Source organism: Salvelinus fontinalis, chromosome 15, assembly GCF_029448725.1.
Source record: "Salvelinus fontinalis isolate EN_2023a chromosome 15, ASM2944872v1, whole genome shotgun sequence".
NCBI classification, from domain to species: Eukaryota; Metazoa; Chordata; class Actinopteri; order Salmoniformes; family Salmonidae; genus Salvelinus; species Salvelinus fontinalis.
Window position 1 is genome coordinate 2,105,511 of NC_074679.1, and position 16,251 is coordinate 2,121,761.

General features: G+C 47.3%; 1 protein-coding gene across 1 annotated transcript in view; it reads left to right on the forward strand.

The window, feature by feature from the left end:
* The window catches only part of LOC129811259 (vam6/Vps39-like protein), a 186,789-nt gene that overhangs the window by 63,133 nt on the left and 107,405 nt on the right, over positions 1-16,251 (forward strand). Inside the window, exon 18 of the mRNA XM_055862425.1 lies at positions 16,062-16,190. Within this exon, the coding sequence (XP_055718400.1) occupies positions 16,062-16,190 (129 nt within the window). The remainder of the gene's footprint in view (positions 1-16,061; positions 16,191-16,251) is intronic.

The following is a 16,251-nucleotide window of genomic DNA, read 5'->3' on the forward strand; positions in this document are numbered from 1 at the left end:
TTGATAGTTGGTATTCAGCAGTCATAATAGTATGCCTTATTTACTTTGAACAACTACAAAAAATTGTTGATTTTTGTCAGACAGCGTAGACAGCAGCTCTATGGAGATGAAATGACCTGAATGAAATAATCAGAGTTTTCAAATATAATATACATAACTTTAATAAAATATTTCAGTTGTTAAGTAATGTTAGTAACTGGTGGTTTAATAAGTGATCAGCAGTATTGGGAAGTCACTACCATCACGGGACTTTTAATTCATTGTTTTATTCAGTGTTACGGCATTCAACCCCCATAGTTCATTTCGTGTTTACATTTTTTTTGTTATTGAAACCGAAGTCAAACCTCGAAAAGCAGTAATCACTCAGCACTTTCAGCCAGAGTATCTTACTGGACTGACAAAACGGACAAAATACTTTTTGGAGTCCTGAGGAAAATCTAGTAAGGTAAAAATCTGTCGTTCTGCCCCTGAGAAAGACAGTTTAACCCATTGTTCCCCGGGAGCCGTGGATGTTGATTAAAGACAGCCCCCCGCATCTCTCTGATTCAGAGGGGTTGAGTTAAATGAGGAAGACACGTCTCTCTGATTCAGAGGGGTTGGGTTAAATGAGGAAGACACATTTCAATTGAATACATTCAGTTGTACAATTGACTAGGTATCCCCCTTTACAACTGACTAGATATCCCCTTTACAACTGACTAGGTATCCCCCTTTACAACTGACTAGATATCCCCTTTACAACTGACTAGGTATCCCCCTTTCCAACTGACTAGGTATCCCCCTTTCCAACTGACTAGGTATCCCCCTTTTCCAGCTGACTAGGTATCCCCCTTTACAACTGACTAGGTATCCCCCTTTCCAACTGACTAGATATCCCCTTTACAACTGACTAGGTATCCCCCTTTCCAACTGACTAGGTATCCCCCTTTCCAACTGGCTAGGTATCCCCCTTTACAACTGACTAGGTATCCCCCTTTACAACTGACTAGGTATCCCCCTTTCCAACTGACTAGGTATCCCCCTTTTCCAGCTGACTAGGTATCCCCCTTTACAACTGACTAGGTATCCCCCTTTACAACTGACTAGGTATCCCCCTTTACAACTGACTAGGTATCCCCCTTTACAACTGACTAGGTATCCCCCTTTACAACTGACTAGGTATCCCCCTTTACAACTGACTAGGTATCCCCCTTTACAACTGACTAGGTATCCCCCTTTACAACTGACTAGGTATCCCCCTTTCCAACTGACTAGGTATCCCCCTTTCCAACTGACTAGGTATCCCCCTTTCCAACTGACTAGGTATCCCCCTTTCCAACTGACTAGGTATCCCCCTTTCCAACTGACTAGGTATCCCCCTTTCCAACTGACTAGGTATCCCCCTTTCCAACTGACTAGGTATCCCCCTTTCCAACTGACTAGGTATCCCCCTTTCCAACTGACTAGGTATCCCCCTTTACAACTGACTAGGTATCCCCCTTTACAACTGACTAGGTATCCCCCTTTCCAACTGACTAGGTATCCCCCTTTTCCAGCTGACTAGGTATCCCCCTTTACAACTGACTAGGTATCCCCCTTTCCAACTGACTAGGTATCCCCCTTTCCAACTGACTAGGTATCCCCCTTTCCAACTGACTAGGTATCCCCCTTTACAACTGACTAGGTATCCCCCTTTACAACTGACTAGGTATCCCCCTTTCCAACTGACTAGGTATCCCCCTTTCCAACTGACTAGGTATCCCCCTTTCCAACTGACTAGGTATCCCCCTTTACAACTGACTAGGTATCCCCCTTTACAACTGACTAGGTATCCCCCTTTCCAACTGACTAGGTATCCCCCTTTCCAACTGACTAGGTATCCCCCTTTACAACTGACTAGGTATCCCCCTTTCCAACTGACTAGGTATCCCCCTTTTCCAGCTGACTAGGTATCCCCCTTTACAACTGACTAGGTATCCCCCTTTACAACTGACTAGGTATCCCCCTTTCCAACTGACTAGGTATCCCCCTTTACAACTGACTAGGTATCCCCCTTTACAACTGACTAGGTATCCCCCTTTCCAACTGACTAGGTATCCCCCTTTCCAACTGACTAGGTATCCCCCTTTCCAACTGACTAGGTATCCCCCTTTCCAACTGACTAGGTATCCCCCTTTCCAACTGACTAGGTATCCCCCTTTACAACTGACTAGGTATCCCCCTTTACAACTGACTAGGTATCCCCCTTTACAACTGACTAGGTATCCCCCTTTACAACTGACTAGGTATCCCCCTTTACAACTGACTAGGTATCCCCCTTTCCAACTGACTAGGTATCCCCCTTTTCCAGCTGACTAGGTATCCCCCTTTACAACTGACTAGGTATCCCCCTTTCCAACTGACTAGATATCCCCTTTACAACTGACTAGGTATCCCCCTTTCCAACTGACTAGGTATCCCCCTTTCCAACTGACTAGGTATCCCCCTTTACAACTGACTAGGTATCCCCCTTTACAACTGACTAGGTATCCCCCTTTACAACTGACTAGGTATCCCCCTTTCCAACTGACTAGGTATCCCCCTTTCCAACTGACTAGGTATCCCCCTTTCCAACTGACTAGGTATCCCCCTTTCCAACTGACTAGGTATCCCCCTTTACAACTGACTAGGTATCCCCCTTTACAACTGACTAGGTATCCCCCTTTACAACTGACTAGGTATCCCCCTTTCCAACTGACTAGGTATCCCCCTTTCCAACTGACTAGGTATCCCCCTTTCCAACTGACTAGGTATCCCCCTTTACAACTGACTAGGTATCCCCCTTTACAACTGACTAGGTATCCCCCTTTTCCAGCTGACTAGGTATCCCCCTTTACAACTGACTAGGTATCCCCCTTTACAACTGACTAGGTATCCCCCTTTACAACTGACTAGGTATCCCCCTTTACACCTGACTAGGTATCCCCCTTTACAACTGACTAGGTATCCCCCTTTCCAACTGACTAGGTATCCCCCTTTCCAACTGACTAGGTATCCCCCTTTACAACTGACTAGGTATCCCCCTTTACAACTGACTAGGTATCCCCCTTTCCAACTGACTAGGTATCCCCCTTTCCAACTGACTAGGTATCCCCCTTTCCAACTGACTAGGTATCCCCCTTTCCAACTGACTAGGTATCCCCCTTTCCAACTGACTAGGTATCCCCCTTTACAACTGACTAGGTATCCCCCTTTACAACTGACTAGGTATCCCCCTTTACAACTGACTAGGTATCCCCCTTTACAACTGACTAGGTATCCCCTTTTCCAGCTGACTAGGTATCCCCCTTTACAACTGACTAGGTATCCCCCTTTACAACTGACTAGGTATCCCCCTTTCCAACTGACTAGGTATCCCCTTTTCCAACTGACTAGGTATCCCCCTTTACAACTGACTAGGTATCCCCTTTACAACTGACTAGGTATCCCCCTTTACAACTGACTAGGTATCCCCTTTTCCAGCTGACTAGGTATCCCCCTTTACAACTGACTAGGTATCCCCCTTTACAACTGACTAGGTATCCCCCTTTACAACTGACTAGGTATCCCCCTTTACAACTGACTAGGTATCCCCCTTTACAACTGACTAGGTATCCCCCTTTACAACTGACTAGGTATCCCCCTTTCCCTTTCCAACTGACTAGGTATCCCCCTTTACAACTGACTAGGTATCCCCCTTTACAACTGACTAGGTATCCCCCTTTACAACTGACTAGGTATCCCCCTTTACAACTGACTAGGTATCCCCCTTTACAACTGACTAGGTATCCCCCTTTCCCTTTCCAACTGACTAGGTATCCCCCTTTACAACTGACTAGGTATCCCCCTTTACAACTGACTAGGTATCCCCCTTTACAACTGACTAGGTATCCCCCTTTACAACTGACTAGGTATCCCCCTTTACAACTGACTAGGTATCCCCCTTTACAACTGACTAGGTATCCCCCTTTACAACTGACTAGGTATCCCCCTTTACAACTGACTAGGTATCCCCCTTTCCAACTGACTAGGTATCCCCCTTTACAACTGACTAGGTATCCCCCTTTACAACTGACTAGGTATCCCCCTTTACAACTGACTAGGTATCCCCCTTTCCCTTTCCAACTGACTAGGTATCCCCCTTTCCAACTGACTAGGTATCCCCTTTTCCAGCTGACTAGGTATCCCCCTTTACAACTGACTAGGTATCCCCCTTTACAACTGACTAGGTATCCCCCTTTACAACTGACTAGGTATCCCCCTTTACAACTGACTAGGTATCCCCCTTTACAACTGACTAGGTATCCCCCTTTCCCTTTCCAACTGACTAGGTATCCCCCTTTCCAACTGACTAGGTATCCCCCTTTCCAACTGACTAGGTATCCCCCTTTCCAACTGACTAGGTATCCCCCTTTCCAACTGACTAGGTATCCCCCTTTCCAACTGACTAGGTATCCCCCTTTACAACTGACTAGGTATCCCCTTTTCCAGCTGACTAGGTATCCCCCTTTCCAACTGACTAGGTATCCCCCTTTACAACTGACTAGGTATCCCCCTTTACAACTGACTAGGTATCCCCCTTTCCAACTGACTAGGTATCCCCCTTTTCCAGCTGACTAGGTATCCCCCTTTACAACTGACTAGGTATCCCCCTTTCCAACTGACTAGGTATCCCCCTTTCCAACTGACTAGGTATCCCCCTTTCCAACTGACTAGGTATCCCCCTTTACAACTGACTAGGTATCCCCCTTTACAACTGACTAGGTATCCCCCTTTCCAACTGACTAGGTATCCCCCTTTCCAACTGACTAGGTATCCCCCTTTCCAACTGACTAGGTATCCCCCTTTACAACTGACTAGGTATCCCCCTTTACAACTGACTAGGTATCCCCCTTTCCAACTGACTAGGTATCCCCCTTTCCAACTGACTAGGTATCCCCCTTTACAACTGACTAGGTATCCCCCTTTCCAACTGACTAGGTATCCCCCTTTTCCAGCTGACTAGGTATCCCCCTTTACAACTGACTAGGTATCCCCCTTTACAACTGACTAGGTATCCCCCTTTCCAACTGACTAGGTATCCCCCTTTCCAACTGACTAGGTATCCCCCTTTACAACTGACTAGGTATCCCCCTTTACAACTGACTAGGTATCCCCCTTTCCAACTGACTAGGTATCCCCCTTTCCAACTGACTAGGTATCCCCCTTTACAACTGACTAGGTATCCCCCTTTACAACTGACTAGGTATCCCCCTTTCCAACTGACTAGGTATCCCCCTTTCCAACTGACTAGGTATCCCCCTTTCCAACTGACTAGGTATCCCCCTTTCCAACTGACTAGGTATCCCCCTTTCCAACTGACTAGGTATCCCCCTTTACAACTGACTAGGTATCCCCCTTTACAACTGACTAGGTATCCCCCTTTACAACTGACTAGGTATCCCCCTTTCCAACTGACTAGGTATCCCCCTTTACAACTGACTAGGTATCCCCCTTTCCAACTGACTAGGTATCCCCCTTTTCCAGCTGACTAGGTATCCCCCTTTACAACTGACTAGGTATCCCCCTTTCCAACTGACTAGATATCCCCTTTACAACTGACTAGGTATCCCCCTTTCCAACTGACTAGGTATCCCCCTTTCCAACTGACTAGGTATCCCCCTTTACAACTGACTAGGTATCCCCCTTTACAACTGACTAGGTATCCCCCTTTCCAACTGACTAGGTATCCCCCTTTCCAACTGACTAGGTATCCCCCTTTCCAACTGACTAGGTATCCCCCTTTCCAACTGACTAGGTATCCCCCTTTACAACTGACTAGGTATCCCCCTTTACAACTGACTAGGTATCCCCCTTTACAACTGACTAGGTATCCCCCTTTACAACTGACTAGGTATCCCCCTTTCCAACTGACTAGGTATCCCCCTTTCCAACTGACTAGGTATCCCCCTTTCCAACTGACTAGGTATCCCCCTTTACAACTGACTAGGTATCCCCCTTTACAACTGACTAGGTATCCCCCTTTACAACTGACTAGGTATCCCCCTTTACAACTGACTAGGTATCCCCTTTTCCAGCTGACTAGGTATCCCCCTTTACAACTGACTAGGTATCCCCCTTTACAACTGACTAGGTATCCCCCTTTCCAACTGACTAGGTATCCCCTTTTCCAACTGACTATTTATCCCCCTTTACAACTGACTAGGTATCCCCTTTACAACTGACTAGGTATCCCCCTTTACAACTGACTAGGTATCCCCTTTTCCAGCTGACTAGGTATCCCCCTTTACAACTGACTAGGTATCCCCCTTTACAACTGACTAGGTATCCCCCTTTACAACTGACTAGGTATCCCCCTTTACAACTGACTAGGTATCCCCCTTTACAACTGACTAGGTATCCCCCTTTACAACTGACTAGGTATCCCCCTTTCCCTTTCCAACTGACTAGGTATCCCCCTTTACAACTGACTAGGTATCCCCCTTTACAACTGACTAGGTATCCCCCTTTACAACTGACTAGGTATCCCCCTTTACAACTGACTAGGTATCCCCCTTTACAACTGACTAGGTATCCCCCTTTACAACTGACTAGGTATCCCCCTTTACAACTGACTAGGTATCCCCCTTTCCCTTTCCAACTGACTAGGTATCCCCCTTTACAACTGACTAGGTATCCCCCTTTACAACTGACTAGGTATCCCCCTTTACAACTGACTAGGTATCCCCCTTTACAACTGACTAGGTATCCCCCTTTACAACTGACTAGGTATCCCCCTTTACAACTGACTAGGTATCCCCCTTTACAACTGACTAGGTATCCCCCTTTACAACTGACTAGGTATCCCCCTTTACAACTGACTAGGTATCCCCCTTTACAACTGACTAGGTATCCCCCTTTACAACTGACTAGGTATCCCCCTTTACAACTGACTAGGTATCCCCCTTTACAACTGACTAGGTATCCCCCTTTCCCTTTCCAACTGACTAGGTATCCCCCTTTACAACTGACTAGGTATCCCCCTTTCCAACTGACTAGGTATCCCCTTTTCCAGCTGACTAGGTATCCCCTTTTCCAACTGACTAGGTATCCCCCTTTACAACTGACTAGGTATCCCCCTTTCCAACTGACTAGGTATCCCCCCTTTCCAACTGACTAGGTATCCCCCTTTCCAACTGACTAGGTATCCCCCTTTCCAACTGACTAGGTATCCCCCTTTCCCTATACAACTGACTAGGTATCCCCCTTTCCAACTGACTAGGTATCCCCCTTTCCAACTGACTAGGTATCTCCCTTTCCAACTGACTAGGTATCCCCCTTTCCAACTGACTAGGTATCCCCCTTTCCAACTGACTAGGTATCCCCTTTCCAACTGACTAGGTATCCCCCTTTCCAACTGACTAGGTATCCCCCTTTCCAACTGACTAGGTATCCCCCTTTCCAACTGACTAGGTATCCCCCTTTCCAACTGACTAGGTATCCCCCTTTACAACTGACTAGGTATCCCCCTTTACAACTGACTAGGTATCCCCCTTTCCAACTGACTAGGTATCCCCCTTTCCAACTGACTAGGTATCCCCTTTTCCAACTGACTAGGTATCCCCCTTTCCAACTGACTAGGTATCCCCTTTTCCAACTGACTAGGTATCCCCCTTTCCAACTGACTAGGTATCCCCTTTTCCAACTGACTAGGTATCCCCCTTTCCAACTGACTAGGTATCCCCCTTTCCAACTGACTAGGTATCCCCCTTTCCAACTGACTAGGTATCCCCCTTTCCAACTGACTAGGTATCCCCCTTTCCAACTGACTAGGTATCCCCCTTTACAACTGACTAGGTATCCCCCTTTCCAACTGACTAGGTATCCCCCCTTTACAACTGACTAGGTATCCCCCTTTCCCTTTCCAACTGACTAGGTATCCCCCTTTCCAACTGACTAGGTATCCCCCTTTCCAACTGACTAGGTATCCCCCTTTCCAACTGACTAGATATCCCCCTTTACAACTGACTAGGTATCCCCCTTTCCAACTGACTAGGTATCCCCCTTTCCAACTGACTAGGTATCCCCCTTTACAACTGACTAGATATCCCCCTTTTCCCTTTACAACTGACTAGGTATCCCCCTTTACAACTGACTAGATATCCCCCTTTCCAACTGACTAGGTATCCCCCTTTCCAACTGACTAGGTATCCCCCTTTCCAACTGACTAGGTATCCCCCCTTTACAACTGACTAGGTATCCCCCTTTCCCTTTCCAACTGACTAGGTATCCCCCTTTACAACTGACTAGGTATCCCCCTTTACAACTGACTAGGTATCCCCCTTTACAACTGACTAGGTATCCCCCTTTACAACTGACTAGGTATCCCCTTTTCCAGCTGACTAGGTATCCCCCTTTACAACTGACTAGGTATCCCCCTTTACAACTGACTAGGTATCCCCCTTTACAACTGACTAGGTATCCCCCTTTACAACTGACTAGGTATCCCCCTTTACAACTGACTAGGTATCCCCCTTTACAACTGACTAGGTATCCCCCTTTCCCTTTCCAACTGACTAGGTATCCCCCTTTACAACTGACTAGGTATCCCCCTTTACAACTGACTAGGTATCCCCCTTTACAACTGACTAGGTATCCCCCTTTACAACTGACTAGGTATCCCCCTTTACAACTGACTAGGTATCCCCCTTTACAACTGACTAGGTATCCCCCTTTACAACTGACTAGGTATCCCCCTTTCCCTTTCCAACTGACTAGGTATCCCCCTTTACAACTGACTAGGTATCCCCCTTTACAACTGACTAGGTATCCCCCTTTACAACTGACTAGGTATCCCCCTTTACAACTGACTAGGTATCCCCCTTTACAACTGACTAGGTATCCCCCTTTACAACTGACTAGGTATCCCCCTTTACAACTGACTAGGTATCCCCCTTTACAACTGACTAGGTATCCCCCTTTACAACTGACTAGGTATCCCCCTTTACAACTGACTAGGTATCCCCCTTTACAACTGACTAGGTATCCCCCTTTACAACTGACTAGGTATCCCCCTTTACAACTGACTAGGTATCCCCCTTTCCCTTTCCAACTGACTAGGTATCCCCCTTTACAACTGACTAGGTATCCCCCTTTCCAACTGACTAGGTATCCCCTTTTCCAGCTGACTAGGTATCCCCTTTTCCAACTGACTAGGTATCCCCCTTTACAACTGACTAGGTATCCCCCTTTCCAACTGACTAGGTATCCCCCCTTTCCAACTGACTAGGTATCCCCCTTTCCAACTGACTAGGTATCCCCCTTTCCAACTGACTAGGTATCCCCCTTTCCCTATACAACTGACTAGGTATCCCCCTTTCCAACTGACTAGGTATCCCCCTTTCCAACTGACTAGGTATCTCCCTTTCCAACTGACTAGGTATCCCCCTTTCCAACTGACTAGGTATCCCCCTTTCCAACTGACTAGGTATCCCCTTTCCAACTGACTAGGTATCCCCCTTTCCAACTGACTAGGTATCCCCCTTTCCAACTGACTAGGTATCCCCCTTTCCAACTGACTAGGTATCCCCCTTTCCAACTGACTAGGTATCCCCCTTTACAACTGACTAGGTATCCCCCTTTACAACTGACTAGGTATCCCCCTTTCCAACTGACTAGGTATCCCCCTTTCCAACTGACTAGGTATCCCCTTTTCCAACTGACTAGGTATCCCCCTTTCCAACTGACTAGGTATCCCCTTTTCCAACTGACTAGGTATCCCCCTTTCCAACTGACTAGGTATCCCCTTTTCCAACTGACTAGGTATCCCCCTTTCCAACTGACTAGGTATCCCCCTTTCCAACTGACTAGGTATCCCCCTTTCCAACTGACTAGGTATCCCCCTTTCCAACTGACTAGGTATCCCCCTTTCCAACTGACTAGGTATCCCCCTTTACAACTGACTAGGTATCCCCCTTTCCAACTGACTAGGTATCCCCCTTTCCAACTGACTAGGTATCCCCCTTTCCAACTGACTAGGTATCCCCCTTTCCAACTGACTAGGTATCCCCCTTTCCAACTGACTAGGTATCCCCCTTTCCAACTGACTAGGTATCCCCCTTTCCAACTGACTAGGTATCCCCCCTTTACAACTGACTAGGTATCCCCCTTTCCCTTTCCAACTGACTAGGTATCCCCCTTTCCAACTGACTAGGTATCCCCCTTTCCAACTGACTAGGTATCCCCCTTTCCAACTGACTAGATATCCCCCTTTACAACTGACTAGGTATCCCCCTTTCCAACTGACTAGGTATCCCCCTTTCCAACTGACTAGGTATCCCCCTTTACAACTGACTAGATATCCCCCTTTTCCCTTTACAACTGACTAGGTATCCCCCTTTACAACTGACTAGATATCCCCCTTTCCAACTGACTAGGTATCCCCCTTTACAACTGACTAGGTATCCCCCTTTCCAACTGACTAGATATCCCCCTTTCCAACTGACTAGGTATCCCCCTTTACAACTGACTAGGTATCCCCCTTTCCAACTGACTAGATATCCCCCTTTCCAACTGACTAGGTATCCCCCTTTCCAACTGACTAGATATCCCCCTTTCCCTTTCCAACTGACTAGGTATCCCCCTTTACAACTGACTAGATATCCCCCTTTTCCCTTTACAACTGACTAGGTATCCCCCTTTACAACTGACTAGGTATCCCCCTTTACAACTGACTAGGTATCCCCCTTTCCAACTGACTAGGTATCCCCCTTTCCAACTGACTAGGTATCCCCCTTTCCAACTGACTAGGTATCCCCCTTTCCAACTGACTAGATATCCCCCTTTACAACTGACTAGGTATCCCCCTTTCCAACTGACTAGGTATCCCCCTTTCCAACTGACTAGGTATCCCCCTTTCCAACTGACTAGGTATCCCCCTTTCCAACTGACTAGGTATCCCCCTTTCCAACTGACTAGATATCCCCCTTTCCAACTGACTAGGTATCCCCCCTTTCCCTTTCCAACTGACTAGATATCCCCCTTTCCCTTTCCAACTGACTAGATATCCCCCTTTCCAACTGACTAGATATCCCCCTTTACAACTGACTAGGTATCCCCCTTTACAACTGACTAGGTATCCCCCTTTACAACTGACTAGGTATCCCCCTTTACAACTGACTAGGTATCCCCCTTTCCAACTGACTAGGTATCCCCCTTTCCAACTGACTAGGTATCCCCCTTTCCCTTTCCAACTGACTAGATATCCCCCTTTCCAACTGACTAGATATCCCCCTTTACAACTGACTAGGTATCCCCCTTTACAACTGACTAGGTATCCCCCTTTACAACTGACTAGGTATCCCCCTTTACAACTGACTAGGTATCCCCCTTTACAACTGACTAGGTATCCCCCTTTACAACTGACTAGGTATCCCCCTTTCCAACTGACTAGGTATCCCCCTTTCCAACTGACTAGGTATCCCCCTTTCCCTTTCCAACTGACTAGATATCCCCCTTTCCCTTTCCAACTGACTAGATATCCCCCTTTCCCTTTCCAACTGACTAGGTATCCCCCTTTCCAACTGACTAGGTATCCCCCTTTCCAACTGACTAGGTATCCCCCTTTCCAACTGACTAGGTATCCCCCTTTCCAACTGACTAGATATCCCCCTTTCCCTTTCCAACTGACTAGGTATCCCCCTTTCCCTTTCCAACTGACTAGATATCCCCCTTTCCCTTTCCAACTGACTAGATATCCCCCTTTCCCTTTCCAACTGACTAGGTATCCCCCTTTCCAACTGACTAGGTATCCCCCTTTCCCTTTCCAACTGACTAGGTATCCCCCTTTCCCTTTCCAACTGACTAGATATCCCCCTTTCCAACTGACTAGGTATCCCCCTTTCCCTTTCCAACTGACTAGATATCCCCCTTTCCCTTTCCAACTGACTAGATATCCCCCTTTCCCTTTCCAACTGACTAGATATCCCCCTTTCCAACTGACTAGGTATCCCCCTTTCCCTTTACAACTGACTAGGTATCCCCCTTTCCCTTTCCAACTGACTAGATATCCCCCTTTCCCTTTCCAACTGACTAGGTATCCCCCTTTCCCTTTACAACTGACTAGGTATCCCCTTTCCAACTGACTAGGTATCCCCCTTTCCCTTTCCAACTGACTAGATATCCCCCTTTCCAACTGACTAGGTATCCCCCTTTCCCTTTACAACTGACTAGGTATCCCCCTTTCCCTTTCCAACTGACTAGATATCCCCCTTTCCCTTTCCAACTGACTAGATATCCCCCTTTCCCTTTCCAACTGACTAGATATCCCCCTTTCCCTTTACAACTGACTAGGTATCCCCCTTTCCAACTGACTAGGTATCCCCCTTTCCCTTTCCAACTGACTAGGTATCCCCCTTTCCCTTTCCAACTGACTAGGTATCACCCTTTCCCTTTACAACTGACTAGGTATCCCCCTTTCCCTTTCCAACTGACTAGATATCCCCCTTTCCCTTTACAACTGACTAGGTATCCCCCTTTCCCTTTCCAACTGACTAGATATCCCCCTTTCCAACTGACTAGATATCCCCCTTTCCAACTGACTAGGTATCCCCCTTTCCCTTTCCAACTGACTAGATATCCCCCTTTCCCTTTCCAACTGACTAGATATCCCCCTTTCCAACTGACTAGGTATCCCCCTTTCCAACTGACTAGATATCCCCCTTTCCAACTGACTAGATATCCCCCTTTCCCTTTACAACTGACTAGGTATCCCCCTTTCCAACTGACTAGATATCCCCCTTTCCAACTGACTAGATATCCCCCTTTCCCTTTACAACTGACTAGGTATCCCCCTTTCCCTTTCCAACTGACTAGGTATCCCTCTTTCCAACTGACTAGATATCCCCCTTTCCCTTTCCAACTGACTAGATATCCCCCTTTCCCTTTCCAACTGACTAGGTATCCCTCTTTACAACTGACTAGATATCCCCCTTTCCCTTTCCAACTGACTAGATATCCCCCTTTCCAACTGACTAGGTATCCCCCTTTCCCTTTACAACTGACTAGGTATCCCCCTTTCCCTTTACAACTGACTAGGTATCCCCCTTTCCAACTGACTAGATATCCCCCTTTCCCTTTCCAACTGACTAGATATCCCCCTTTCCCTTTCCAACTGACTAGATATCCCCCTTTCCAACTGACTAGATATCCCCCTTTCCCTTTACAACTGACTAGGTATCCCCCTTTCCAACTGACTAGGTATCCCCCTTTCCAACTGACTAGATATCCCCCTTTCCCTTTCCAGCTGACTAGGTATCCCCCTTTCCAACTGACTAGGTATCCCCCTTTCCAACTGACTAGGTATCACCCTTTCCCTTTACAACTGACTAGATATCCCCCTTTCCCTTTCCAACTGACTAGGTATCACCCTTTCCCTTTACAACTGACTAGATATCCCCCTTTCCCTTTCCAACTGACTAGATATCCCCCTTTCCCTTTCCAACTGACTAGATATCCCCCTTTCCCTTTACAACTGACTAGGTATCCCCCTTTCCCTTTCCAACTGACTAGGTATCCCCCTTTCCCTTTCCAACTGACTAGATATCCCCCTTTCCCTTTCCAACTGACTAGGTATCCCCCTTTCCCTTTCCAACTGACTAGGTATCCCCCTTTCCCTTTCCAACTGACTAGATATCCCCCTTTCCCTTTACAACTGACTAGGTATCCCCCTTTCCCTTTCCAACTGACTAGATATCCCCCTTTCCCTTTACAACTGACTAGGTATCCCCCTTTCCCTTTACAACTGACTAGGTATCCCCCTTTCCCTTTCCAACTGACTAGATATCCCCCTTTCCCTTTACAACTGACTAGATATCCCCCTTTCCCTTTACAACTGACTAGGTATCCCCCTTTCCCTTTCCAACTGACTAGATATCCCCCTTTCCCTTTCCAACTGACTAGATATCCCCCTTTCCCTTTACAACTGACTAGGTATCCCCCTTTCCCTTTCCAACTGACTAGGTATCACCCTTTCCAACTGACTAGGTATCACCCTTTCCAACTGACTAGGTATCCCCCTTTCCCTTTCCAACTGACTAGATATCCCCCTTTCCCTTTCCAACTGACTAGGTATCCCCCTTTCCCTTTACAACTGACTAGGTATCCCCCTTTCCAACTGACTAGGTATCCCCCTTTCCCTTTACAACTGACTAGGTATCCCCCTTTCCAACTGACTAGGTATCACCCTTTCCAACTGACTAGGTATCCCCCTTTCCCTTTCCAACTGACTAGGTATCCCCCTTTCCCTTTACAACTGACTAGGTATCCCCCTTTCCAACTGACTAGGTATCCCCCTTTCCAACTGACTAGGTATCCCCCTTTACAACTGACTAGGTATCCCCCTTTCCAACTGACTAGGTATCCCCCTTTCCAACTGACTAGGTATCCCCCTTTCCAACTGACTAGGTATCCCCCTTTCCAACTGACTAGGTATCCCCCTTTACAACTGACTAGGTATCCCCCTTTACAACTGACTAGGTATCCCCCTTTCCAACTGACTAGGTATCCCCCTTTCCAACTGACTAGGTATCCCCCTTTCCCTTTCCAACTGACTAGGTATCCCCCTTTCCCTTTACAACTGACTAGGTATCCCCCTTTACAACTGACTAGGTATCCCCCTTTACAACTGACTAGGTATCCCCCTTTCCAACTGACTAGGTATCCCCCTTTCCAACTGACTAGGTATCCCCCTTTCCCTTTCCAACTGACTAGGTATCCCCCTTTCCAACTGACTAGGTATCCCCCTTTCCAACTGACTAGGTATCCCCCTTTCCCTTTCCAACTGACTAGGTATCACCCTTTCCCTTTCCAACTGACTAGGTATCACCCTTTCCCTTTCCAACTGACTAGATATCCCCCTTTCCAACTGACTAGGTATCCCCCTTTCCCTTTCCAACTGACTAGATATCCCCCTTTCCAACTGACTAGGTATCCCCCTTTACAACTGACTAGGTATCCCCCTTTCCCTTTACAACTGACTAGGTATCCCCCTTTCCCTTTCCAACTGACTAGGTATCCCCCTTTCCCTTTCCAACTGACTAGGTACCCCCCTTTCCCTTTCCAACTGACTAGGTATCCCCCTTTCCCTTTACAACTGACTAGGTATCCCCCTTTCCCTTTTCCAACTGACTAGGTATCCCCCTTTCCCTTTCCAACTGACTAGATATCCCCCTTTCCCTATACAACTGACTAGATATCCCCCTTTCCCTTTCCAACTGACTAGGTATCCCCCTTTCCAACTGACTAGGTATCCCCCTTTCCAACTGACTAGGTATCCCCCTTTCCCTTTTCCAACTGACTAGATATCCCCCTTTCCCTTTCCAACTGACTAGGTATCCCCCTTTCCAACTGACTAGGTATCCCCCTTTCCCTTTTCCAACTGACTAGATATCCCCCTTTCCCTTTACAACTGACTAGGTATCCCCCTTTCCCTTTCCAACTGACTAGGTATTCCCCTTTCCCTTTCCAACTGACTAGGTATCCCCCTTTCCCTTTTCCAACTGACTAGATATCCCCCTTTCCCTTTACAACTGACTAGGTATCCCCCTTTCCAACTGACTAGGTATCCCCCTTTCCAACTGACTAGATATCCCCCTTTCCCTATACAACTGACTAGATATCCCCCTTTCCCTTTCCAACTGACTAGGTATCCCCCTTTCCAACTGACTAGGTATCCCCCTTTCCAACTGACTAGGTATCCCCCTTTCCCTATACAACTGACTAGATATCCCCCTTTCCCTTTCCAACTGACTAGGTATCCCCCTTTCCCTATACAACTGACTAGGCATCCCCCTTTCCAACTGACTAGGTATCCCCCTTTACAACTGACTAGGTATCCCCCTTTCCAACTGACTAGGCATCCCCCTTTCCAACTGACTAGGTATCCCCCTTTCCAACTGACTAGGTATCCCCCTTTCCCTTTCCAACTGACTAGGTATCCCCTTTTCCAACTCACTAGGTATCCCCCTTTTCCCTCCACAGCTGATATGTGATATTCTAATAGATCTATCTGTTCTGTCTTCCTGTAGGTGTTCCTGCAGTGGCTGCTGGGAAGGAGGAGGGGGACCTGGGAGAGTTCAGGAACAAGCTAGTGTGTTTCCTGGAGGTGTCTACCAGCTACGAACCAGGCAGACTTATCTCTGACTTCCCCTTCGATGGTGAGGATGGTTTCGGGTATATTCAACAGTTATTGTTCTTCCTCCTGACTGGTTGCACTTG